The sequence below is a fragment of the Apium graveolens genome, chromosome 9 (genome assembly GCF_009905375.1).
Source record: "Apium graveolens cultivar Ventura chromosome 9, ASM990537v1, whole genome shotgun sequence".
Lineage (NCBI taxonomy): Eukaryota > Viridiplantae > Streptophyta > Magnoliopsida > Apiales > Apiaceae > Apium > Apium graveolens.
Genome location: NC_133655.1, coordinates 167079799 through 167104516, shown reverse-complemented (window position 1 = coordinate 167104516; position 24718 = coordinate 167079799). Strand labels below are relative to the sequence as shown.

The 24718-nt window shown below is 34.5% G+C and overlaps 1 protein-coding gene across 1 annotated transcript; it reads left to right on the top strand.

The window, feature by feature from the left end:
• Positions 1 to 326: 326 nt before the first annotated feature.
• On the top strand, positions 327 to 24294 carry LOC141683806 (callose synthase 3-like). The gene is made up of 43 exons (XM_074488571.1): positions 327 to 485; positions 1005 to 1212; positions 3840 to 3940; positions 4800 to 4924; positions 5006 to 5099; positions 5306 to 5416; positions 5517 to 5633; positions 5752 to 5844; positions 7084 to 7175; positions 7544 to 7670; positions 8941 to 9078; positions 9161 to 9237; positions 9319 to 9415; positions 9715 to 9837; positions 9951 to 10068; positions 10969 to 11303; positions 12237 to 12289; positions 12382 to 12442; positions 12908 to 12989; positions 13111 to 13160; positions 13270 to 13356; positions 14008 to 14145; positions 14295 to 14389; positions 14534 to 14618; positions 15931 to 16091; positions 16181 to 16304; positions 16405 to 16502; positions 16577 to 16706; positions 16787 to 16938; positions 17141 to 17250; positions 17338 to 17466; positions 17575 to 17643; positions 17731 to 17917; positions 17998 to 18151; positions 18965 to 19084; positions 19161 to 19279; positions 19381 to 19464; positions 21305 to 21417; positions 21519 to 21748; positions 21836 to 22633; positions 22718 to 22768; positions 23183 to 23368; positions 23696 to 24294. The coding sequence occupies exons 2-43, from the start codon at positions 1026 to 1028 to the stop codon at positions 23942 to 23944; spliced, it is 5850 nt and encodes a 1949-aa protein (XP_074344672.1). The 5' UTR covers positions 327 to 485; positions 1005 to 1025; the 3' UTR covers positions 23945 to 24294.
• The last annotated feature ends 424 nt before the right edge of the window (positions 24295 to 24718 follow it).

Genomic DNA, 24718 nt, shown 5'->3' with positions numbered 1-24718 from the left:
TAAATTTAAAAGTACATAAATTTAATTTATAAAAATATCATAAACCAGAAAAACGGGTAGAAGGGAGTTGGTTACATTTTTAAAAATTCTTTGTTTGTACGATATATTCAAATTAACAAAAGCAAATTATACAGCAGATATGTTAAATACCCAAAAATTACTGATAGATAAGGAAACAGCAGAGACTGGAGTAACGGTAAAAAGGAGATATAAACTAGGTAACAGCAGCAGCATACACACTATTTGAAAATTAAAAAAACTGGAGATGGGACCCCCCACAATGGCATAACAGTAGTTTAAATAAATATACAGATAGTTTCTGTAATTATAGCCCAACTTAGCTTAAAGTTGCAGTACTTCCTACCACCACCACCACCTTTCACCACAACCACCTCTCTCTCTCTCTCTCTCTCTCTCTCTCTCTCTCTCTCTCTCTCTCTCTCTCCCCCCTAGGGTTTCAATTTCCTGCTGTGCTGCTGCATGAGGTAATGAGAAGCTAAACTTACATTCACAGATACACTAATGTATGTATCTATGTACTTTTAATTGGAATCCTAATTCAGTCTTTTAGATGTTATATTACAAATTTATGCTTCTTTTGCAGTCAATTGCTGCTTCTTTCCTTCCTCATTGTATTTTTTTTTTTAATTTTTGTTTATATGTATGTGTGAGTATATATGTACTCAAGTATGTATTCATTTGATTTTTGGTGTATAGTTGAGTGATTATTTGTGTATAGGCCTTTTCTCGAGTTTTGTGTATGTATTTGTTTCATATGTGTGTATAGTTAGGGTTCTATATTAGCTTGTACGGATTTGCTCTATTTGTCTTTGTTGTGTTGTGATTTTGATTGTGTTTTTGAGTGATTGCTTCTGCATAGGGGTTTTCTTGACCTGTATTTTTTTTCGTGTTTTCAAGATTCCTATGTTAGTGGGAATAGAGTGCACTTTCCGAGTTTTTTTTGTTGTAATTTTGATGATATAGTTGAGCTTTTGTTTGTGTAGGGATTTTTGTGAGTTGTGAAAATGTCATCTAGAGGTGAAGGCTCTGATCGTCCGCCGCAGAGGCGGTTAGTGCGTACTCAAACCGCAGGGAATTTGGGGGAGTCGATATTTGACAGTGAAGTGGTGCCCTCGTCTCTGGTTGAGATTGCTCCCATTCTTCGTGTGGCCAATGAGGTTGAACCCAGCAATCCAAGAGTTGCTTATCTTTGTAAGTCTTTTGGTCATTATTACACAGTTGGGTATATATGCTTGCGTATTTTTGATGATTGTATAAAATCTGCTGGGGTATTTGATGACTCCCTTTACATTTGGGGGAGGGAATTTAAATAAAATTGTCAAGTCAAAACTTGGCAGTTTTCTATTTCACAATAATAGAGTAGTGGAGTATCCTTCCATGTTTCGACTTTATTCCCAAATGTTTGCTACTTATTCTTTTATTGTTGCAACTGATGAGGTAGATTTATGAAATGGTTTTGTGTTTTTGCAACTTATTTTCCTTGCTCTTGACAGGAAGTCATTACTAGTTTCATTTGTAGCTTTGTACTCTAGTTTGGTATTTCCTTTATATCCAGGGCATACAAGTAAACTGTTGCCTGTGCTGTTTGAATGAATAAGAGTGACGGGTGGGTTTAGGTGACGTGTGGATCGTGCAAAATTCAATCTACTTAGGAGGAATGGGAATGAAATTTCATTGCAAAAATGTATTAGAATCACATTTCCATTCCCATAAGAGAAGACTCAGCAGGCCAAGGTTAAATTAATGTAAAATTCCTAGGCTTTCTTTGGCGTATGACATGGACCTTAATTTTAGATGCACTAGTTAAATCTGGCGGTGTTCAGACCTCCTTGACTATTTTTTCACTTCCCTTGCTGTATAATGTGTAACATAACACACGTCTGCAAGTTTCTGTAATCATGAAGAATGTCTTAACTAGATGCATGCTTATATTTGTATGTATAAAATTTATTAGCAAGATTCACTTCTTTTAAGGAATTGGTATAAAGGTGTCTGAGCACTATCACTGTTAAAGATGAAACATTCGACATTACTCTTCAACCTTGTTACTTTTACTTGCTATGCCGAGCATAACTTTTATATATTGACATAATGTAGTAGAGGGGGCTTGAGAGATATGACAGGTTTTTGTATTTGCTGAACTTGAAAAATGAGGTGTTACCAAAGTTACCGTACTTTGAGAGAAAAAATTCAGAAAAAGGTCCAGGAGTCCAAAGATAAAATATCTTTCCTTTGAAAGATATTGATAGTCCTCTGATAGTTTTAGGCACGTAATAACATGTTCAGATATTATAAGGTGGATAGTTCTTAATTCTTTTTTTTTTTTTTTTTTTTTTTGCTAAATAGATAGTTCTTAATTCTTACTTTTGACTTCTTAAAAGTTATAGGATTACTTCAATACATAAGGAACTCTGATCTATGAAATGACTTGGCCAGCAATAGAATTATCATGAATCATTTTTTGTTTATCGGAATTTAACGACTGGTTTGTGTGGAATAAATCATGAGACTTTAATGTCGTGCTCCGGTGCTCCCTATTATAAGGAAATAAATGCTTGCAACTAAGTTTCGGGACAATGAGAAAAAGGTCTATGTACATCATTCCCTTGTGTGTTGTTTGGGTTGGTTATAATGTAAAAATGGGAAGCTTATTCGTCAGTTGTCTTGTTTCTAGTTCTTGTAATTCAAATGGCCATGTCTCAATAAATTACTTTCTTATGTCATACCAACAAAAGATGAACATCAGGCAGGCCTCCCTTGTAATGGTTGTTGCATTTGGTTTTAAATCTTTATTCCAGTTACAAATATATTTTGTATACTCCACAGAAAATTCAAATTTTTTTTTTTAGAAATTTTATAAATTTTGTTAGCATTTATGGTTGTTCATGCAATAGTTTGTGATGTTATGTTTAGTGCTCAGAAGACCCGTCAGAGACTGGTGATTTAATAAAATTACAGAGAACATCTAATTGTAGCTTGGAGTGAGAAAATATTTAATTTTGACAATTGGAGTTTGCAGAGGTTGGTGTAAGAAAATGTTGCCTTGATGAATACTAGGTTAAATGGACACTGTAAATTAGCATTATGACTAGGCGATGGACATCTCATGAAAATGGGTTAGAGGCATTTTGGCACATTTTTGGTGTCTTTTTCTGCCATTATGACGTCTCTATCTTAATTATCATGTGTGTTTTTCTCAGTCCCAATTAATCTTGGATATTTCCCTGAGTTTTACAGTAAGGAGGGGTAGACAATCTGTTCTAATGTTTGGTCTTTGTTAACCTTGCTTAGCCATTTGAATTTATTTACTGAATGCACAATGTTTCTGCTAGAATCATAAGGCGGGCACTCTCTTCTTAGGACTATATATCTCCTTGTGCTTTGCTATACAGGGTTGCAGAAATCAAATTTATCGAAAAACTCTGATAACAAAACATAATTCAATAGGAGACGGACTCACATTTAGAGTGCTGTGTGTTTTTAGCGTGTTTTATGATGTCAAAGGATACAATGAACTTCAATATGGCGGTGCTGTACTCTTGGTTTAAGTTGTGTGCTGCTGTGAATCAATGCTGGTACCACCTACAAGTTTTCATGCCAAGTCTAGCGTGAAACTTCTTTAGTTATAGAAGAATCTGATTAAATGCATCAGAATACTATAATGTTTACTCTATGTTTAATGTGTTCTTTAAAATTCTAATTCAAAGATATGCTATTTTGACATGACATGTTATTTTTGTTCTGGAATTCAACTTTGCTTGTTTGTCCTTCAGAATTATTATTTTATGTTTCCTAATTTATTGAAGCTTCATGCTCAGGTCGGTTTTATGCTTTTGAAAAAGCTCACAGATTGGATCCCACTTCAAGTGGACGTGGTGTTCGCCAATTTAAAACAGCCCTTCTTCAACGTCTTGAAAGAGTAACTTCCATGCCCTTTCATAGCACTTGTTAAATATGATATTTTCATCAGAGACACCTTAGTTCGGTAGCAACAGTTTGCAATATTTATAGTATTGGTATCCACTTTAATATATATTAGAAATATTTTCCATGTCCATACCAAATTATGATCAGTAGAGATATTAATATTCCTGAATATTTATGATCAAAATAGTGCAAAATCAAAAAATCAGTTCCTAAAACAGTACGTTAAAAAGTTCACCTGAATTTACACATGAATATACATGCCCGAGACACCAATTTATCAGAACCTTTACATACAGGATACAACTCGAAGTTGTGTGTAAGAGAAAGGAAAAGAATTATTGATTGGATATGGCTGTCAGAGAGGTAGGGTGTAGATGGTAAAAGAGATTTTTATAATTTTATGAGTAGATGCAATTAGCGCATGCTCTACTGCTTTTCACACAATTTACTTATGCGTTATACCTTTTTACCTAAAAACTTCATGGGTTCCTTCAATTGATATTGCAAATAAAATAGTTTGTAAAGCATCTAAACAATGCATTCTATTAACTGTAGTTGTACTGCATTTTTTTATCTGCGTTAAGAGTGTACCAAAATTGGCAACTTCTTATTATGTGCTTTGGTCAAATTAGGTACATATTGTGCTAAAAAAGGCCAACACCTAGGTCTGTTGTGGTTGGATTAATTATGCTAAATAATTGTTCCTAATGTATACTTTTCCATCTTGTACATAGGCAAACAAGTAACACTTGTGAGTTGGAATATTTTTCATTTTTCGTATTTTTTATCATCATTTAAAAGGTTGATACATTATGTTTTAGTGTAATTCTGTTATTTGATATTTTCTCCAGGAGAATGATCCTACTCTAATGGGGAGAGTTAAAAAAAGTGATGCACGTGAAATGCAGAGCTTTTATCAGCATTACTACAAAAAGTATATCCAAGCATTGCAAAATGCTGCTGATAAAGCTGATAGGTGAGTTTTCAAAGACAACTGGAGTTTGAGCATCAACCTTCTCTAGCTGCAAATCTGGTTGACACCTAAGTTACTGTGTAGGGCTCAGCTTACAAAAGCATATCAGACTGCCAATGTACTCTTTGAAGTTTTGAAAGCTGTAAACCAGACACAATCTGTTGAAGTTGATCGCGAGGTTCACAATAGGAGATACATTTTGATTATTTTCAATGGTTTTATTTACTAGAATTATAAATAATCCCTCCCAGTTTCCCCCTCCTTCCACGCCGCCTTTACTTTTTTAGTCGGTCTTTCGTGTAATAATAAAAAATGTTACCATAACTCACCTAACTGGAATAGGACTCCATTTATTACTTACTAATATAGTGATGGATTCCACAGATTTTGGAGGCACATGATAAAGTAGCTGAAAAAACAGAGATTTATGTGCCTTACAATATACTTCCACTTGACCCAGATAGTGCCAATCAAGCTATTATGAGATATCCAGAGGTTTGTTTATAAGTTCTGGTTTGGCTTGGCTCTTGTCTTGTGTTTTAACTTTTAATAATCTAATTCACTAAACTTGTGTATGTTGAAACTTAATATGCAGATTCAAGCTGCTGTTTATGCTCTTCGTAATACCAGGGGTCTACCATGGCCCAGGGACTATAAAAAGAAAAAAGATGAAGATTTACTCGATTGGCTTCAAGCCATGTTTGGGTTTCAGGTAAATAGTATCATATGATCGTATCCAAAAGTTGTAACATGAAAACAAAGTTCTTTTGAGCCTGAGGTATTCTTTTTGCATTGTGACATTGCCACCTGATCAAATAATCAATTTGCAGAAGGATAGCGTTGCAAATCAAAGGGAGCACCTTATTTTATTGCTCGCTAATGTTCACATCCGACAATTTCCTAAGCCCGATCAACAACCCAAGGTTTGCTTTATTGTTCATTTTGTTCGATGAGCTAAACCTTTGTGCTCTATATTGAGGGCTTATTGCCCTCTGATCAACAAGATTCTTAATTATTAATTAAACTCATTTTCTGAAAAAATATTAATTCAACTAAAGTCAGTAAAGCTTGCTTCAACTTTGATGTTCAGAATGTTGTCTGTAACATTATATAGTGGTAGGGGGTATCCCTTTCTGTGACAGGGAGTCAAACTTTTAAGCAACTTCATTTGAAGATGACAACTAATGTACCTTATCTCTTTGCGTGAAACTAGCTATGATGTTGTTATCAGATGAACATCATTAGTAGGACAGGCCTGCTTATCATCAAGTGCCAATTTTTCTGACCCTACCAGTGACTGATAAAAAAACAAGTTTGTACAACATCCCAACATCCCCTTTAATAATAATCTTTTCGGCAAGTGGATTTTGACGGCCGTAAGAAATTTCTTTACTATTCGTCAGCTGTATTTTGTGGTGTAGCTGCTACGGAGATGGTAGAGAAACTGGTGGTGCCGCTGCATTTTTGGATTCTTCAGTCCAAAAGAAAGTAAAAGTCAAAACAAACTTATAATCTACGTACAGATATAGACGTTGGGAAAATGTATAAAAAAGAAAAAATTGGGAAAAAAATAACCTGTGACATTCTGTTTTTTTAATACGTGATAACTTGCATATTTTTTCCAGAGCTGACCAAAGCTATTTTTCGTTCAAATTCCATTTTCATCCTTCGGAGCCTCTACATGTTCATTGAGTGAGGCAGGGATTTGTTCTCCAGTGTATCAAATCATATTGTCTCGTAGTTAATATAGATATTTTGGATTCTTCAGTCCAAAAGAAAGTAAAAGTCAAAACAAACTTATAATCTACGTACAGATATAGACGTTGGGAAAATGTATAAAAAAGAAAAAATTGGGAATAAAATAACCCGTGACATTCTGTTTTTTTAATACGTGATAACTTGCATATTTTTCCCAGAGCTGACCAAAGCTATTTTTCGTTCATATTCCATTTTCATCCTCCGGAGCCTCTACATGTTCATTGAGTGAGGCAGGGATTTGCTCTCCAGTGTATCAAATCATATTGTCTCGTAGTTAATATAGATATTTTCTGAAACAGAAGGTTATGACAGTCGCAAAACATTTTAGTACAATGTCCGAGTACATGCAATTTTTTAAGAATCATTGCTTCCATTCTTGTTCACCTTCAATGTTTCTTGTGTAGCTGGATGAACGAGCACTAAATGAAGTGATGAAGAAGTTGTTCAAAAACTACAAAAAGTGGTGCAAGTTTCTGGATCGCAAAAGTAGTTTGTGGTAAGAATATTATCATAAAATGTTTATATGTAAAGATAAATATTATTTATCATCACACATGTTCCACAGTCATTTCTCTTTTTGCTATTCATTACATGAACTGTGGTAGTAGACTCCACAAAGTCAGCACAGGGTTGTCTTGCATTTCTAGTCCCACAGAAGTGTCATACTGGTAGGTACCATGGTCAGAGCAAGACTGAATTTGTAATGGTATTCTGACAAGTTTGTAATGGCACCTGAAACATATGTAGCTTAAATTTTAGCTTTGGTAGTTTAGGATTTAAGATTAACCTTAATGACTGTTTTTTTTTTTTGTTTTTAAATTTCCATATCAGTTCTCTATTTGTCTGAATATTTCAAAACTCTAGGTTACCAACTATACAGCAGGAAGTCCAACAAAGGAAATTACTATACATGGGTCTTTATCTGTTGATATGGGGGGAAGCTGCCAACTTAAGATTCATGCCAGAGTGCCTGTGCTATATATATCATCATGTATGACTCTTTACAGTTTATAAATTTATAGTTGCACTTGCCTGTTGTGAATAACAGCATCTATTCAAATATTTCTTAGCTGATTCAGATGCCTTTGTTTACATGAGTAAGAATCTTAAACAGGATTGGTATAATATAGTAAATTCTTTAAATGTTTAATTTTCAATTGAGCTTTTTTTTGTTGCTAAATATTCAATTGAGTTTTTATGCAACACTTGGTCAAATAATCATCTAAACAGTACATGAAGCTGTTCCATATTCACATCTTTTTAACTTCTTTAGGTTTCTACTGTCATGACAAGTGGTCTGATGGAGTCCACTTGACTCCTATTTATCAAAACAAAGAATAAGAAAAAACTTGCCCCTACACTTAATATTGATTAGTTAATTTGATATTATTTTGTAATAAATTTGTTCAGCAATATAATTCTAGAGGCATATGTTAAAGAAAGTGCAGACATTTATCGTACACCCTTTATTTACTTATGTTTTTGCATGGGCATTGTACACATTTGAAGCATATAACATAGGTCATACAGCTTGCTTGACATACCCGAGGGATTTGGCTTATTGTAGACCGCATATCATCTAGTGGCATTTTCGTTGATTAAGTAAAGGAAGTTTTACTAGAGACACGAGGAGAGGTAACATATTCAGGACAAAGGATATAGGTAGGATACTGGGTAAGGAATAGTTCCGTAGTCCCAATTAACTTGTAAGTCTTAATTCTTAAAGGAAAACAAAAACTATATACCTAAACTGGGCTTTATGTAGCTTCAGATACTAGTTCTAAATAAATTTTTAGATAAATATATTCACGAACATTCGTTGTGTTAAAGTTCCTAGAGGAGATAATACATTGAATTCATTATGCCCAATATGGCTACATATCTTGGTTTGAGTAACTATTATGTAGATAGCTATTACTAAATTGTAATTTAAGTACAAAATGTTTGACTTGTCGAGTTATTGACTTATGGTAGACTAATCCGGTGTCCAACTTACTATTACTCTGGTCTGTCATCCATGGTCTCTAATTAACTTGACTAGGTGCATGTAGAGACTTAAGATCACATTATTAACTAAACACTTAGTTACAATTTGCATTTAACACTTTTTTGGATCTGCATTTTAACATTTGTCAATTATAATACTGGTGGTGTTGGAGTGTATTTAAATAATTTGACAGGTTTTCAACACAATTTTGTCCCTTGGGAATTGGTTAATTTAATGTTTGATGCTGAGTTGTTATGGCGAAAATCTGTATCAGATGGCATTCGAGCTATATGGTATGTTAGCTGGCAATGTTAGTCCAATGACGGGGGAGAATGTTAAGCCAGCTTATGGAGGTGAAGAAGAAGCGTTCTTGAGAAAAGTTGTCACTCCCATCTATGAAGTGATCGCGAAGGTATTGCCTATAGTTAATTCGTGTCTGATTTTGTTTTCTTTTTAGTCATCTGTGTTATTGCTCCTTGACGCAAGCTATGCAGGAAGCTGATAGGAGCAAAAGAGGGAAATCTAAGCATTCTCAGTGGAGGAACTACGATGATTTAAATGAGTACTTTTGGTACAAGATCTGTTTTACTGTTCAGCTCGTAGTCCTTTATATATGTTATTCTGTCACTAATTTTTGACTGATTTTCATAAGGTCTGTGGACTGCTTCCGTTTGGGCTGGCCGATGCGTGCTGATGCTGATTTCTTTTGTTCGCTGCCTGTAGAAAAATCACATTTTGACAAAAGTTTGGTAAGCATTTACAGTGTTTTTTAAGTATAATGTGCGGGGCCAGGCGTCCAGGTGAGTTTCGTAGTAGTTATTTTTATATTTACGGTAAATAGAACCAAAAACATCTTGGGATTCAAATAAAAAATTAGATGATATTCCTGACTGCAAGTTAAAATCTTGACTCACCTTTGAAATTTCTATTTTTGATCCACAGTTTAATTTAAGTATTCACATGAATATCTTCAGTTGTAAGCATGTTTGTTGCAATCTTTGGGACATCAGGCATTGCTAATGAAATGTTAATCAATTCAAATATTCAGGATAGCAAGCCAGCTAATAGAGATCGATGGGTTGGAAAAGTTAATTTTGTTGAAATAAGATCGTACTGGCATGTTTTCAGAAGTTTTGATAGGATGTGGGGTTTCTTCATACTATGCCTGCAGGTAGTCTTCTCTTAAAATTGGTTTGTATTAGCCGTTGCTGTTCTGTATGTATATGTATATGTGTGTGTGTGTGTGTGTGTGTATTAACATGTCATGATTCTATGTCTGTCAAGGCTATGATAATTGTTGCCTGGAATGGTTCTGGATCACCAAGCTTAATCTTCAGTGCTAATGTCTTCAAGAAAGTACTAAGTGTCTTTATAACTGCTGCAATACTAAAGCTTGGGCAAGGTAACTTAATTTTTATTTTTTTTGGCCTATATATGTAATTGTATTGGATTGTGAAATAATTCCTTTTCCATTTTTTTGCATCCTAAATACTCTACATTATATTGCACTTGTACTCTGACATGTGGCATTTATAACAAATTTTTTTCCTTCATAATTGCTTTTCTTCTTGTTTGTCTAATTTTTAATAGAATGAGGGCTATATGCTACTTTAATTTGACATTGAGCTGTGTAATTGCTTGATTGTATAGTATAAAAGTATACAATTTTTGTGACCTATTAATTGAACAATTTTTGTGATCCGGGTTTACTCTTATTTTTATATTTGGGTTTATGCTCAATTGCTCATCGGCATCTCATTTTGACATCCTTCTGGTACAAGATTTTTTTCCACTTGAACCATCCTCTCGCTCGTTGTAGATACTATATAATACATATTTGACAGGATTATAACAACGTCTATGATTGCTGAATGTGACACAGTGATTCCCCCCCCCCCCCATTTACATGTCATATCAAAGCGACAATTTTTTTTAAAAATTTTAAATGGTAATGCTAATTGAGTAAATCAGTTACTCCGTGTTCCTTGATAATTGATACATGCAAGTAGATATCTATGTTAAGGATTGTCCTTTCCTCTACATATCTTTGTAATAAGTAACAGGATTTAGCACCCTTATTTTACTCTCCTCCTTTGAACTCTGCCTTCTGCTTGACAAAATATTCTGAAGCTACAGTTTCATTTGTCCCCCCCCCCCTTCAAGATATGTTTTTTTCTTTTTAATTTTATGTTTATGCTTTTAGTGCAAGTAGTGTAACTTGTTGCACAATTTAATGTCCGTGCACTATATTGTCAAACTTGACCAGTTCTCTAAAATTAAAATGAATTCTTTGAATTGGCAGCTATGCTTGATGTGGTCCTAAATTGGAAAGCAAGGCAAAGTATGTCATTTCATGTCAAGCTTAGATTTATATTAAAGGTTCTGTCTGCTGCTGCATGGGTGATCATTCTACCTGTTACCTATGCTTATACATGGGAAAATCCTCCTGGGCTAGCTCAAACCATTAAAAATTGGTTTGGAAATGGCTCTAACTCACCTACAATGTTTATTTTGGCCGTTGTTATCTACCTGTCACCAAATATGCTTGCTGGAATACTATTTCTTTTTCCCATTATTCGTCGATACCTTGAAAGGTCAAACTACAGGATTGTAATGCTGATGATGTGGTGGTCACAGGTGCGAAATGTTCTTCTTTTGATCTCTTCCAGTGCTCTGATAGATCTTACATTTAGTTTATTTCAAAATTACAATGTCATGATTGTAAAACTCAGTGTTCTAAAAATCGGCCGATTAACCGATTAATCGGCCGATTAATCGGAGTTCGGACGGGTCCCGTCTCGATTAATCGTTAATCGGGTCAAAGTACGGTTTTTTGAAAAATCGGTCAAAAGTCGGTCGAATCGGGTCAAAAATCGGCCGAATCGGTCAAAGTTTGAAATTAATAATTTTTTTTTTTAAAAAAAAAAATAAAGTTTTTTAAAAATAATCATTAACATTTAACATTTAATAAATTTATATTAAAAATAATATATTAACATATTGACTCTTTTACACACAGAAATATTCTTATATTCCTAAATCCTCTATACAAATCCCTAATGAATTATTTTCAAATCTCAATACTCAACTTGCTTTGCTTGCTCGATAGATTCATAATTTTGAGGTATTATAAATTTATTCAATAATTATCACTTAAATATCAAGTAGGTAGTAATTTAAAATCTTAAGATTTGTATTTGTACGTAATAATTTCTAATTATCAAGTAATATTAGTGAGTAGTCAGTGGGAATTAATTAGTATAAATTATTTAAATCTCAATTATGGACTCGTGATAGGAGTTTTTTTTATAAATCTTACTATTAAAATATCAATACTAAATTAATGATATGTGGTTTTATTTTTGTAAATCTTATAAAAGGTTGATGACATTTAAATAGAATTATTTGTTATTATTTATTAAATAAATTTTTTATGATTAATGCTCCGATTAATCAATCCGATTAATCACCGATTATCCGATTAATCACTGAAAGGTCCCTCCACCGAACAATTCCGATTCCTGCTTTTTAGAACACTGGTAAAACTCAGTATCTGTGGTGAATTTGCAGCCTCGACTTTATGTTGGAAGGGGCATGCACGAAAGCGCATTTTCTCTTTTCAAGTAAGTTTCCCCTTTTTATGACATTTTCTCCACTGTACTTTTGGCATAAAGTCAGATTGCTCGAATCTCACAATTGCTGAACAAATTCTCAGGTACACAATGTTTTGGGTGCTTCTTATAGTGACAAAGTTGGCATTTAGTTATTACCTAGAGGTGCATTTCTTGTCCAAGACTTTATACAAATCTGGCATCATGTGAATTTGTAACGAATGGATGTTACAATTGGACATTGTTTCTGTGTGTAGATCTGTTGTATTATTTCAGTAAGCAGGTTTTGATGTTTGTAGAACTAGAGAATCACACTCTCTAAAGTGGAAGTAATGCAAGTTTTAGCATAGATTTTCACCAAGTTTTGACTGACCATTGCATTTTGGTATGCTAAATTTTTTAGATGTATTGACATGAACGCGTGAATGTTGGTATGTACTTTTTTATGTTGTTTTGGTGGGATTGAGGGTGAGGGAGCTTGTGGGGGGGGGGGTACTATGCAATTTGGTTGATGCTCATTGCAGTTTTCTTGAGAAAAATAACCTGATTCTTTCCGTTCTTAGAAATTAGATTAGCGTCAGTCAACCCAATGATATTTCATGTGTTAATATTCTGAATTACTTACTACAGATAAAGCCTCTTGTTGGTCCAACAAAAGCTATCATGAACGTCCACATATCAACATATCAGTGGCATGAATTTTTTCCTCGCGGTAACAAGCATCCCTATTTTGCACACTTTAAGGGACACTTTTTTTTGTAATTTAATATATTTGATTCTAAATGATTTTCATTTTATTGGTTATATATATTAATGCGTGTTCATACTTGCAGCAAAGAGCAATATTGGTGTTGTAATAGCACTATGGGCTCCAATTATTCTTGTATGTTTAAACAATCATCTGCAGATGTATTTATTAACCTTTTCCCGTAATTATTCATTCCATTTGGTCTATTTGAAGTGTAATCTTTCACACACGAGTTGTTTTACAGGTCTATTTTATGGATACTCAGATATGGTATGCCATATTTTCTACATTGTTCGGAGGTATCTATGGTGCATTCCGACGTCTAGGAGAGGTTTGTTGGGGTTCTTTTTAGTTATAACTTGCTTCTTGATGAGAAAACTGTGATGTCTCTATGCTAATCATGAAACTGGAACGATGGTACATGCAATCTATGAAAGTTCATGTTGCGCATCTATAATAAATCCTTGATAAATGTTTAGGTTTTTCAAGTAGAAAATTTAAAAAGGTCGGATCTCCCTAACCAATGTATTTTGTCTTCCTAAATTTATCAAACACTTGTTATTGTTATATGCCGATGGTATCTGATTACTTTTTACTGCCAGTTTTGGAGATGCACTCTATAGTGGCATTAGAATTTTTAATGGTTGCATTTTTTTAATCTTGAACTCTTTAGCAGCAAGCAGGCTTAATAAAGATAAATCTATGCCATTTACAAAAAAGAATAAACCCTTACGTTCTTAGATATGATCCCGCCTCTCTCATTATTTACAAAACTAGAAAGTCAGTATTTAGACACTAGAACACTTCTGGATGGTCATCAACATTTACATATGATATACTCTAGTCAAACACTAGATTGATATATTGGTGGTTATACACTTTGTGCACAATCTGATGGCACTATAGCTCAGTGCTCCAGTCAGAAGGGCGATATTATCCTGTTCATTCTGCTGTTGACTTCTTACATACGTCTGGTCTCCAGATTCGGACTTTAGGAATGCTGCGATCTCGGTTTCAATCTTTGCCTGGTGCATTCAATGGTTGTTTGATACCAGGAGAAAAAGGCGAGGCAGCCAAAAAGAAGGGACTGAAAGCCACTTTAACACGCAAATTTGACGCGGTTCGATTTTCTTTTTATTATTTGTTTTCTTTTACAATCTGTCTACTTTTTCATTGATTTAATCTTTATTTTTCTTTTTAATTATTTCTTGTATTTTTTTACAAACGTAATTCAATCTTGTTGAAGTAATATATGTGTGCCAAATCCAGATTCCGTCTAATAAAGAAAAGGAAGCTGCAAGGTTCGCACAGTTATGGAACACAATAATTACTAGCTTTAGAGAGGAAGACCTCATAAGTAACAGGTAATGCATGTGGGAAATTTAACCAGAAATCTTTGTAGAGAAGTTCTTATGTATATTGTGGTTCCAAATCCAGTTATGCTTTTGGATTAAGGTCCTAATTTTTTTTATTGTCTGTCATAATACCTTAGCTTATTTCTTTATCAGGGAAATGGACCTTTTGCTTGTACCATATTGGGCTGATCGTGACTTGGACCTCATACAATGGCCTCCATTTTTGCTAGCTAGCAAGGTCTTCTCTTGTCCAGTACTTTGTTTTTCTTTCCATCATTTAATAAATGTCTTCGAGAATGGGTAGCAGAACAGAAGTTAGAAACTGTTAAAATAAACACATGCCCAATTGGGTTATGAAAGATTAGAATAAAAGGAAGGGTATTTACTTTCTCTCCGTGATAAGATGAAAATTTTGAGCTAAGGTGTCAATGGAATCTGAAGTGACCGCATTTGTTTAATCTTTACTCGACTAGAGCATGCACCGATTTTCTTTATCAGAAATATATTTATATTTTTTTAAATTTCTTAAGCAATACCAATAGCCGTGAGAATAATGTGTTACCCCAATAGGATCTTCAAAATGGAACCCTCAGGACAAAAAATTATATTTAGAACCCTCAAAATGAACTCAAAGTTGAAACAGGTCCTAATTTTGATTTCAAAATTCTAATTCTAGGGACCATGTTAACGGTAAATAATAGAGTTATAGTTCCCCTAAATTATAATTAAGTTGTTTGGCATAAAAAATTGACATTTGATTGACAACTTTTAATTTATCCCTTGTGTACCAGAAGCACAAGCTGCCTAACAATGTGGTGCTGAAACATGAACTGACATAATGGCATGTTTGCAACTGAACATAACTGGAACACCATTCACAGTCCAAAATTACAAATCATATTAGTATTATCAGAATAATAACAGCTGTAATAACAATACATGGAAAGAAACAAGAGTAGTTTTCACAGAATTAATCTCTGGTGCTTTCTTTAGTGTTGTTTTCACATCACGATTTGGTTCTAATCTGTCCAGTTCTGTAAGGGAAAGGATTTTATTTCTTGCCCTGCTATAACTTATAACTTATCCGTGATTGTTGCTTTGAATCTTGTTTAATTTGTCCATTGTACTATCTATCGAAGGAAAAAAATTACAATAAGATAGGAGGCCTTAATTGAATCATATAACATTCAACAATGTCCCTCACTCGTACGAATGGCCCATAAATAGACCAAGACATATAAATTTAAACAATTGGGGTGGAAGTGCTCGAACCTGCTGAAATCCCTCTGTAAACTTTTGCTATAATACCATGTTAAGTAACCTCGACTCCCAAAACCCTAATGCTATGTTCAAGTCCATTCCATTCCCTCCCATTTCATTCACCCCAACCAAACACACCAACCAAATACAAGGTGTTAGGAGGCCTTAATTGAATCATATTATCCAACAAATGTTTTAGCAGTTAATTTAAAGTTTTAGAAACAGTAATATTTTTTCTTTGTTTTGTTAAAACTTTTTTGGCTCATATTCCTTGTACACACGTGAACCAGATCCCTATAGCTTTGGATATGGCCAAGGATAGTAACGGAAAAGATCGTGAGCTGAAGAAGCGAATTGAGTCTGACGATTATATGTCTTGCGCTGTCCGTGAGTGCTATGCCTCATTTCGTAACGTCCTTATGTTTTTGGTTGGCGGTGATCGTGAAAAAGAGTATGTATTTTTGTTTATACCTCACAATATCTTCTTTGACGCTCCTCGCCTTCTCCTCTCTTAGCAATTTGTTCATGTACTCGTTCCAGGGTTATTGAATATATATTTTGCGAAGTTGACAAGCACGTTGAAGCAGGTGATCTTTTAATTGAGTATAAAATGAGTGCTCTTCCTAGTCTCTATGATCACTTCGTAAAGCTCATTAAATACCTAGTAAGTTCTCAAGTCCAATAATACATATACAAGTAATATCAGTTGTTATTGAGAGGGGAATTGGCGAGGATCAGAAACATAATTAGTTTGGTACCTGCAGCTAGAGAACAAGAAGGAGGATAGGGATCAAGTTGTCATTCTTTTCCAGGACATGTTAGAGGTGGTGACAAGAGACATAATGGAAGATCATATATCCAGGTTAGTGTGCATGCTCAATACTGAACTTGTAATTTATTTGTTCTGTGTCATTATTCTAATGTTTTCAACTACAGTGTTGTAGATTCAATTCATGGTGGTTCAGGCCATGAGGGCATGACCCCGCTTGATCAACAGTATCAGTTATTTGCATCTGCTGGAGCAATTAGATTTCCAACTCCGGAATCAGAAGCCTGGAAAGAAAAGGTGAGCTATAATACAAGTGGGAGCTTTTGTTAGATTTTATCTGTTCCAATTACTTAGGTGCTGTTTGTTTCCTTCTACAGATCAAAAGGCTCTTTTTATTACTAACCGTGACCGAATCCGCGATGGATGTACCATCAAACTTGGAAGCTAGAAGACGGATATCTTTCTTTTCCAATTCATTGTTTATGGACATGCCTTCAGCACCCAAAGTCCGCAACATGCTTTCTTTCTCGTGAGTTTTCCATTGTTGAACTTTATCGCATGATCGAAACATATGTTATATACTGTAGCTTTATGCCTTTATTCTGGCTCAGTAGTATGTTATATTTGAGCGTGAGTGTGCACTTATATATTAATTAACAGCATTATTTTTTTGTTGCAAGTCAATATCTTGTCGCCATTAATAGCAAACATAACTCATCTTTTATTTCTAGTGTTTTGACTCCTTATTATACGGAGGAGGTCCTCTTTTCCTTGCATGATTTGGAAGTTCCTAATGAAGATGGAGTATCAATTCTCTTCTACTTGCAGAAGATTTTTCCAGGTTCCATCCAAAGGCCTCTATTTCTTGCTCTCTTTTTGTGTTCCTGTAATTTCGGCCTGGGTATTGTACTAATATATGTATATTTAGATGAATGGAACAATTTTCGTGAGCGGATGAAGTGGGACAATGAGGAAGATGTTAGAGGATTAGACGAAGCATTGGAAGAAAATTTACGACTTTGGGCATCATACAGGGGCCAGACTCTGACTAAAACTGGTATGAAATGTGTCTGTTATATATTTGTTGCAACGTTTCTCTTGCTTCTGATAATCGGCTGACATATTTTTTCTTGTATATTGACTTGTTTATTCTTTTAACTCTCAGTAAGAGGTATGATGTACTACCGTAAAGCCTTGGAACTCCAAGCATTCCTTGATATGGCAAAAGACGAAGGTATCTTTAATCTAAGCCTTGGAACTCAATCGTTTTCTGTAGTCAATGATACTTATTTAATTTTTCTTGGTGGTGCCAATTGATCAGATCTAATGCAAGGCTACAAGGCAGTCGAATTGAGTGAGGATCATGTGAAAGGAGAGAGATCATTATGGACACAATGTCAAGCAGTAGCTGATATGAAATTTACATATGTGGTTTCATGCCAGAAATATGGAATACACAAACGATCTGGCGATCCTCGTGCACAAGATATTTTAAGGCTCATGTCCGGGTATGTGTCAATTATCCACTGAATACTTCCCGTGCTGATTCATAAGAGTTAAACCAGTTTTATTTACTTGGTACTGGCAGGTACCCATCTCTCCGTGTTGCTTATATTGATGAGGTTGAAGAGCCTAACAAAGATAGAACGAAAAAAGTTAACCAGAAAGTGTATTACTCTGCTCTGGTGAAGGCTGCTATGCCCAAGTCTAATTCAACTGAACCAGGACAAAACTTGGACCAGGTAAAATCTATTATGTTCTCATATAGATGAATAATGAATGGGATGTGGATCTTTATGTCTTAAACTTATCAGGGCGGAAATCTTAGCTACATTATTATATGTGCTAGAGGAAAACTTGTCAATGGTTCATTGTGATACTTACCCCTCCGCTGTGTATAATAATTAAAACAGAGCTCATTTTAGAATTCCTCCACAACATATTTTGGCAGGATAGACGTATGAAATCACCCTTGTAATTTTACCCCTCTACAACTTATACCTAAAAGAAGCTTTGATTCGAAGGGCCTGGTCCCTAGAACAGATTGTCAAGGATCAGTTCTAATACGAATAGTTCCTATGTTTTTTTAGGGGTAAATCATTTCTCCGAAAAAACTGTTTTCTTTTAATTGAAGTCCTAATGTTGTGCTCAAATTTAATACAGTCACTAGTTTGTCATTACAATTTTGAGCTTGCAAGCCACTTATAAGATTAAACAAACATGCCCAAGTATTGTTTTTTTGGCCTCTAATATTGCACTAACTGTTCCCTATTAAGTAGCAAATGTAAGGAAATTGAGAATGTTGTTGGAGTAATGGAATAACTATAATTTTTTCTTGTAAACTTTATGAACCTTGATATATTGGAATAGACCATATTTTTTTTTAGGTCTGTCATGGCATACTATGATTTTACTTGCTAGGATGTTTGAAGTCATATGAGAATATATTGCGCATGAAATGATTTTAAGTCGATAAGTATAAACTCTCTCCTAATGGCTATGCTAGTTCTGCAGTTCAAAAATATCTTCATCTGTTTGCCGCATCTTGTTTGCAGGTTGTTTATCGAATAAAGCTCCCAGGACCTGCTATTTTGGGAGAAGGAAAGCCAGAAAATCAGAATCATGCTATTATCTTTACACGTGGAGAAGGCTTACAAACTATAGATATGAACCAGGTATAGTCTTGTGATTATTCTTGATTCACATGGAAATCTCTGCCAGCAATTATATTACTCAATCTCCATCTAATAGGACAACTACATGGAAGAAGCCTTCAAAATGAGGAATTTACTTCAAGAATTTTTAAAGAAACATGACGGTGTAAGATATCCTACAATTCTTGGTCTTCGGGAGCATATATTTACTGGAAGGTGTGTTCTAATTTGTGCTGTTTACAGTTTATTTATTGTTTTAGTTATAATTTTAGAATCCCCCCAATACAAGGTCAACAATCAGCTTGTGATTCATGCAGTGTGTCATCACTTGCATGGTTTATGTCGAATCAGGAGACAAGTTTTGTGACCATTGGCCAGAGATTACTAGCTAATCCTTTGAAGTAAGATCTGTTCTCCTTCTCCATTTCTTTGACAACCGTTGCTAGTGTTAAGTGGACTGCATGCTGAATCAACAATTTTTATAAATTTGAGACTGTTATTGCTTTATTACTCTTAGACATACATAAATTATCATTTTCTGAAATGATACAACTATTATATGCATGTATAAAGTTATACTCTATAATAATGATCCGCCTAAGCACTAGAAGGTCTCTTCACCTGCTAAGGACCACTTAGGGCTTTTTAGAGCACTGCTCCTGTTAATAAACAAGATCAATTTCTGTACATTCTTTTTTATAAAAATATCTTTTTATTCTTATCAATTATGCATTGGTTTGCGAATGAAAGTGTTCTCTTCACCTGCTTAAGGATTTTTAGAGCGTTGCTCCTGTTATTTTAAATGGATCAACTTATATTCTTTCTTTTAATTTAATGATATCTTTTCCTCTTATCAATTAAGCAATTGTCTGTTGCCTTCTTTATATGGTGCCAATTGGTATTTCATAAATTACATAAGAAAAAAAAATAGATATCGAGGCGATGATATAATACTAGGTGCAGTTCATATGTTTGTGTATATGTAGCAAGAATTATATATAATCATATATGTGTGTGTGTTTACCCAGCCCACTTCCTTAGTAGGAAACATACCTCTTTTTGGAATTTTACTCCGGACTTACTGAGCTCCTACCTTTTTTAAATCAGTATCCTTTTCTCATGGTTCTCTGTATTAATGCCTTGTGTTTAAGTAGTTAAATTAGCACACAGTAATTAAGACCATTGTTTTACTGATATTCTATTTTTAAACCCTATACTTGGTTCAGTTGAAATCATCCCAGTCAGCTCGTGTGGATAATATTGATAGTAGATAACAGCTCAGTTCACTTTGAGCCAAATTAGCTAATAGTGGTTATCCGACTTTTTGTCGACTATTAAATTCTCAATTTTAGTTTAATTTTTTCTTGACTGAACCTTTTTTGATATTGTCAAATATGAATATAGTTACTTTTCAACATTGCCCCTGATCGAAAGCATATTGACAGATACTTTGAGAGAGGTCACTTTCCTACTAGAACAATATGTGTGACAGGTGTTCCTGCTATCAAGATGTCCATGCGTCACAACATGTTTGCTAAATTACTCATGTTGATAAATCCATAATGTAATGTTTCTATTTCTAAACACTTTTTGTTCAAGAAAAGACGGTAAATACAATATAACCAGCTCAAAAATTAGCTTTATTGTTATTATTAGTCAGTGTGTAATTATCTCTAGTTTGAAGGTTATATAGTAATTCTTGAGTTATATGTCTGGGCATGCAAGCCTTTGTTGAGTTCTCTAAGCTGGATTAAGTTTTCAGTATATTTAGATATAGGAACTGAAGCGCACAGTGATTAAAACAAAGGGTATGAGAGAAACTTGGACTTTTTTAATTCGAGGTTGAATCACTTATACATTCATTTATCTACAAGTCCCGAATGTCACTTGATCACTTTAATTTCGACATATATTTAATGAGTTTCTTTTTTTGCTCTGTGGTGTATACTTTTTAAATTCTATTTACATTAAGAATACTAGTGCCTGTTAACTATTTTATTGTCTGCCGCAAACTTGTCGTTCTAAAAAGATTTTGTTTGAAGTAACTAGGTTATAATGTATGGAATTCCCCATAACTACTGTGTGCATAGTTCAAGTGGTGAAAAAATGATCGCAGAAGAGCTTATAAAAAAGAAAAAAAATGGCAATTAGTCATCATCACAATGGTTCATTTTTTTTGCTTGTGCCATAGTTTCATTGACCGACTTATGTTTTTGTGTCTTTCTTCGTTTTAATATTCAGGGTTCGGTTTCACTATGGCCATCCAGATGTTTTTGATAGGCTATTTCACCTTACTAGAGGAGGTGTCAGCAAAGCTTCCAAGATCATAAACTTAAGCGAGGACATCTTTGCCGGTAATTTTAGTCTAATGTTGTAGGCTTTCAGCCGTATATGACGTACTTTTCGTGCTTACCTTTGCTTACTCTGGTACTCTTGAACATGACACCGATGTCAGGGTTTAATTCTACACTTCGTGAAGGCAATGTAACACATCATGAATACATACAAGTTGGGAAAGGAAGGGATGTGGGCCTCAATCAGATTTCACTATTTGAAGCCAAAATAGCCAACGGGAATGGAGAACAGACATTGAGTCGTGATCTTTACAGGCTTGGGCACCGTTTTGATTTTTTCAGGATGTTGTCATGTTACTTCACCACCATTGGTTTCTACTTCAGTACCTTAGTATGTTTTTATACTTGCACCTATTTTTCATGCACATTTCTTTGTTGTATTTTAAATATTTATTGTGCTTTATGTTTCTTCTGGCAGATTACCGTGCTTACTGTTTATGTATTTCTCTATGGGCGCCTATATCTTGTTCTCAGCGGACTTGAAGAGGGTCTTAGTACTCAACCAGCTATTCGAGATAACAAGCCTCTTCAAGTGGCCCTTGCTTCTCAGTCATTTGTGCAAATCGGGTTTTTGATGGCGCTGCCTATGATGATGGAAATTGGTCTGGAAAGAGGTTTCCGTACTGCATTAAGTGAATTTGTTCTCATGCAGTTACAGTTGGCACCTGTATTTTTTACCTTTTCACTTGGAACTAAGACTCACTATTACGGAAGGACATTACTTCATGGAGGTGCAAAATATAGACCTACTGGTCGAGGGTTTGTGGTTTTTCATGCAAAGTTTGCTGAAAACTATCGGCTGTACTCCCGGAGCCATTTTGTGAAGGGACTCGAGCTAATGATATTACTTGTTGTTTATGAAATTTTTGGTAAATCTTATAGAGGAGCACTTGCCTATATCTTGATCACTGTATCAATATGGTTTATGGTCTGCACCTGGCTCTTTGCTCCCTTCCTCTTCAATCCTTCCGGTTTTGAGTGGCAAAAGATTGTTGATGATTGGACTGATTGGAATAAGTGGATAAGCAATACAGGTGGTATTGGTGTGCCACCTGAGAAAAGTTGGGAATCGTGGTGGGAAGAGGAACAAGAACATCTTCATCATTCCGGGAAGCGTGGAATTATTGCTGAAATATTGCTGGCTTTACGATTTTTCATCTACCAGTATGGGCTTGTTTATCACTTAAACATTACAAAACATACGAAAAGTATTCTGGTATGCTTTATCCTTCTTTCTGAGGTCCCTGTGCTAGGTTCTCTCTTGAATTTAATCTGACTTTTACAACATGTCCAAAAACAGGTGTATGGCATATCGTGGCTTGTGATAGTTCTAATGTTGTTTGTGATGAAGGTGAGAATATCTTTTGAACATTTGTATTCTCATTGTACTTTTATATTGAAATATCTGTCTTTTTTTTTTTTACTTTATTAGAATGGTATACTTTGAAGTGGTAAATAAGCCGAAGACCGTCAAAGGAACTTACAAGTTACATCATTAAATGCATTATTCTGGAATTAACTACCTCAAAGTCTCAAACTTTTTCATTTCCATAAATCTTCTTATTTGGTTGTTTGGAATGGTAAATGACAAGCCAAAAGGTGTTTTGCATCTGGATTCCTCATTTTTGTGTTATTGGTTTAATTCTCATTCCTTTCTGATTCATTGAAGGTGTCTTGTTTAATTTTTTTTATTTAACATTGGAAATTAAGTGATTTATCCTTGCATATACAAAAATCAGCTCATGTAACCCATGTTTTTTTCCAGACTATTTCCGTAGGACGGAGAAAATTCAGTGCAAACTTTCAGCTTGTGTTTCGGCTGATCAAAGGATTAATCTTTCTGACATTTATTTCCATTCTGGTTACTCTGATCGCACTGCCCCATATGACAGTGCAGGACATAATAGTCTGCATTCTTGCCTTCATGCCAACTGGTTGGGGTTTGCTACTGGTTAGTAATATTATATCCGATTCATGTTATTTTGTTTAGTTTTTGTTTCATCCAAAGCAAATTTCATTTCACTTTCAAATGTTCACTGAATGCCTGCACTTAAAAGATGACCCTACCCTAATTTGTAATTTTTTCGGGAGTTCACACTCCTGCAATGTGCAATCGCACATGACAACACGGCTTCCTACTTTGCATTATTTGAATCATAAATGTAATGTTCTGTAAGTCATGTAAAAGCTGCTGATGCGAATCACATGTTTAACTATTTTAATTCATATTAGAATTATTTCATAAACAATTTTTAATTATTTGTTGCTCTTCTTTCAGATTGCGCAGGCATGCAAGCCTGTTGTCCATCGAGCTGGGTTCTGGGGGTCAGTTCGGACGCTTGCACGAGGCTATGAAATTGCAATGGGCTTGCTTCTTTTCACTCCAGTTGCTTTCCTTGCGTGGTTTCCATTTGTTTCTGAATTTCAAACTCGGATGCTATTCAACCAAGCATTCAGCAGAGGTTTACAAATTTCTCGCATTCTTGGTGGGCACAGAAAAGATCGTGCAGCTCGGAACAAAGAATGATACTATAGGCATGGCGATCTTGATTGCTATGCTAAATTGTTTCCTGTACTGTCACAAATACATCCACTTTTATTAATCAGTCCGAAAAAGATTTCCGACTTAAGTTATTTCATTTTGCTGCCATAATGCAGTTGAAATTCTTGATCTTAGTGTTAGAATATAGATTCGGTCCTGCCACCCCAACATTCTCAGTATTTATTATGGGGGTAAAGTTATGTCACCTATGGCACCAGTGATTTACTTTTTGAGAGTGTTAGAAACTCATTTAAAATCTTAGCCTATTTTTGGGCATAAATTACCTTAGTGTCCACAATCAAGAAGTGTAGATAGTGCCCATTTTTTAATATAAATCGTTTTTGTGTCCATAATAAATTGTGAAAATAGTTTCAAAATTGGGTTTAATTTTTTTTCCTTCATTTTAGTTCAACCTGGGATCAACTTTGCCTTATATAATGGACTTAATTAATAATGTTCTTGTAAGCTGTAATCTGTAGTGCTTTCTCTGATAATGCAAACTGGAGATAGTAAAATATTATTTATTATTTATTTTGGAAGCCATGATTACTTTATTTTTGAAAAATAAACAGACTTCAATTAAATGTTTTTTAATAGAGTTATTTTTTTTTTTTCAACTTTCAAATTATATTTGTTTTATCAAATTTATATGAAATGTTTTCATAAGCAAAATTGGATCTAGAATTTTGAAAACGAAACCAAATAATAAGTTTTGGAAATTTGAATAGTGTACTTGGGAGTTTGAAAATAAATATTACC

What these genes read in the sequence shown, in the direction of transcription:
- LOC141683806 (XM_074488571.1), top strand. Translation starts at nt 1,026, where the DNA reads ATGTCATCTAGAGGTGAAGGCTCTGATCGTCCGCCGCAGAGGCGGTTA. An exon ending in CAGGACAAAACTTGGACCAG is followed by an intron (nt 18,152 to 18,964) that starts GTAAAATCTATT and finishes TCTTGTTTGCAG; the next exon opens with GTTGTTTATCGAATAAAGCT. An exon ending in TTACTAGCTAATCCTTTGAA is followed by an intron (nt 19,465 to 21,304) that starts GTAAGATCTGTT and finishes TTTAATATTCAG; the next exon opens with GGTTCGGTTTCACTATGGCC.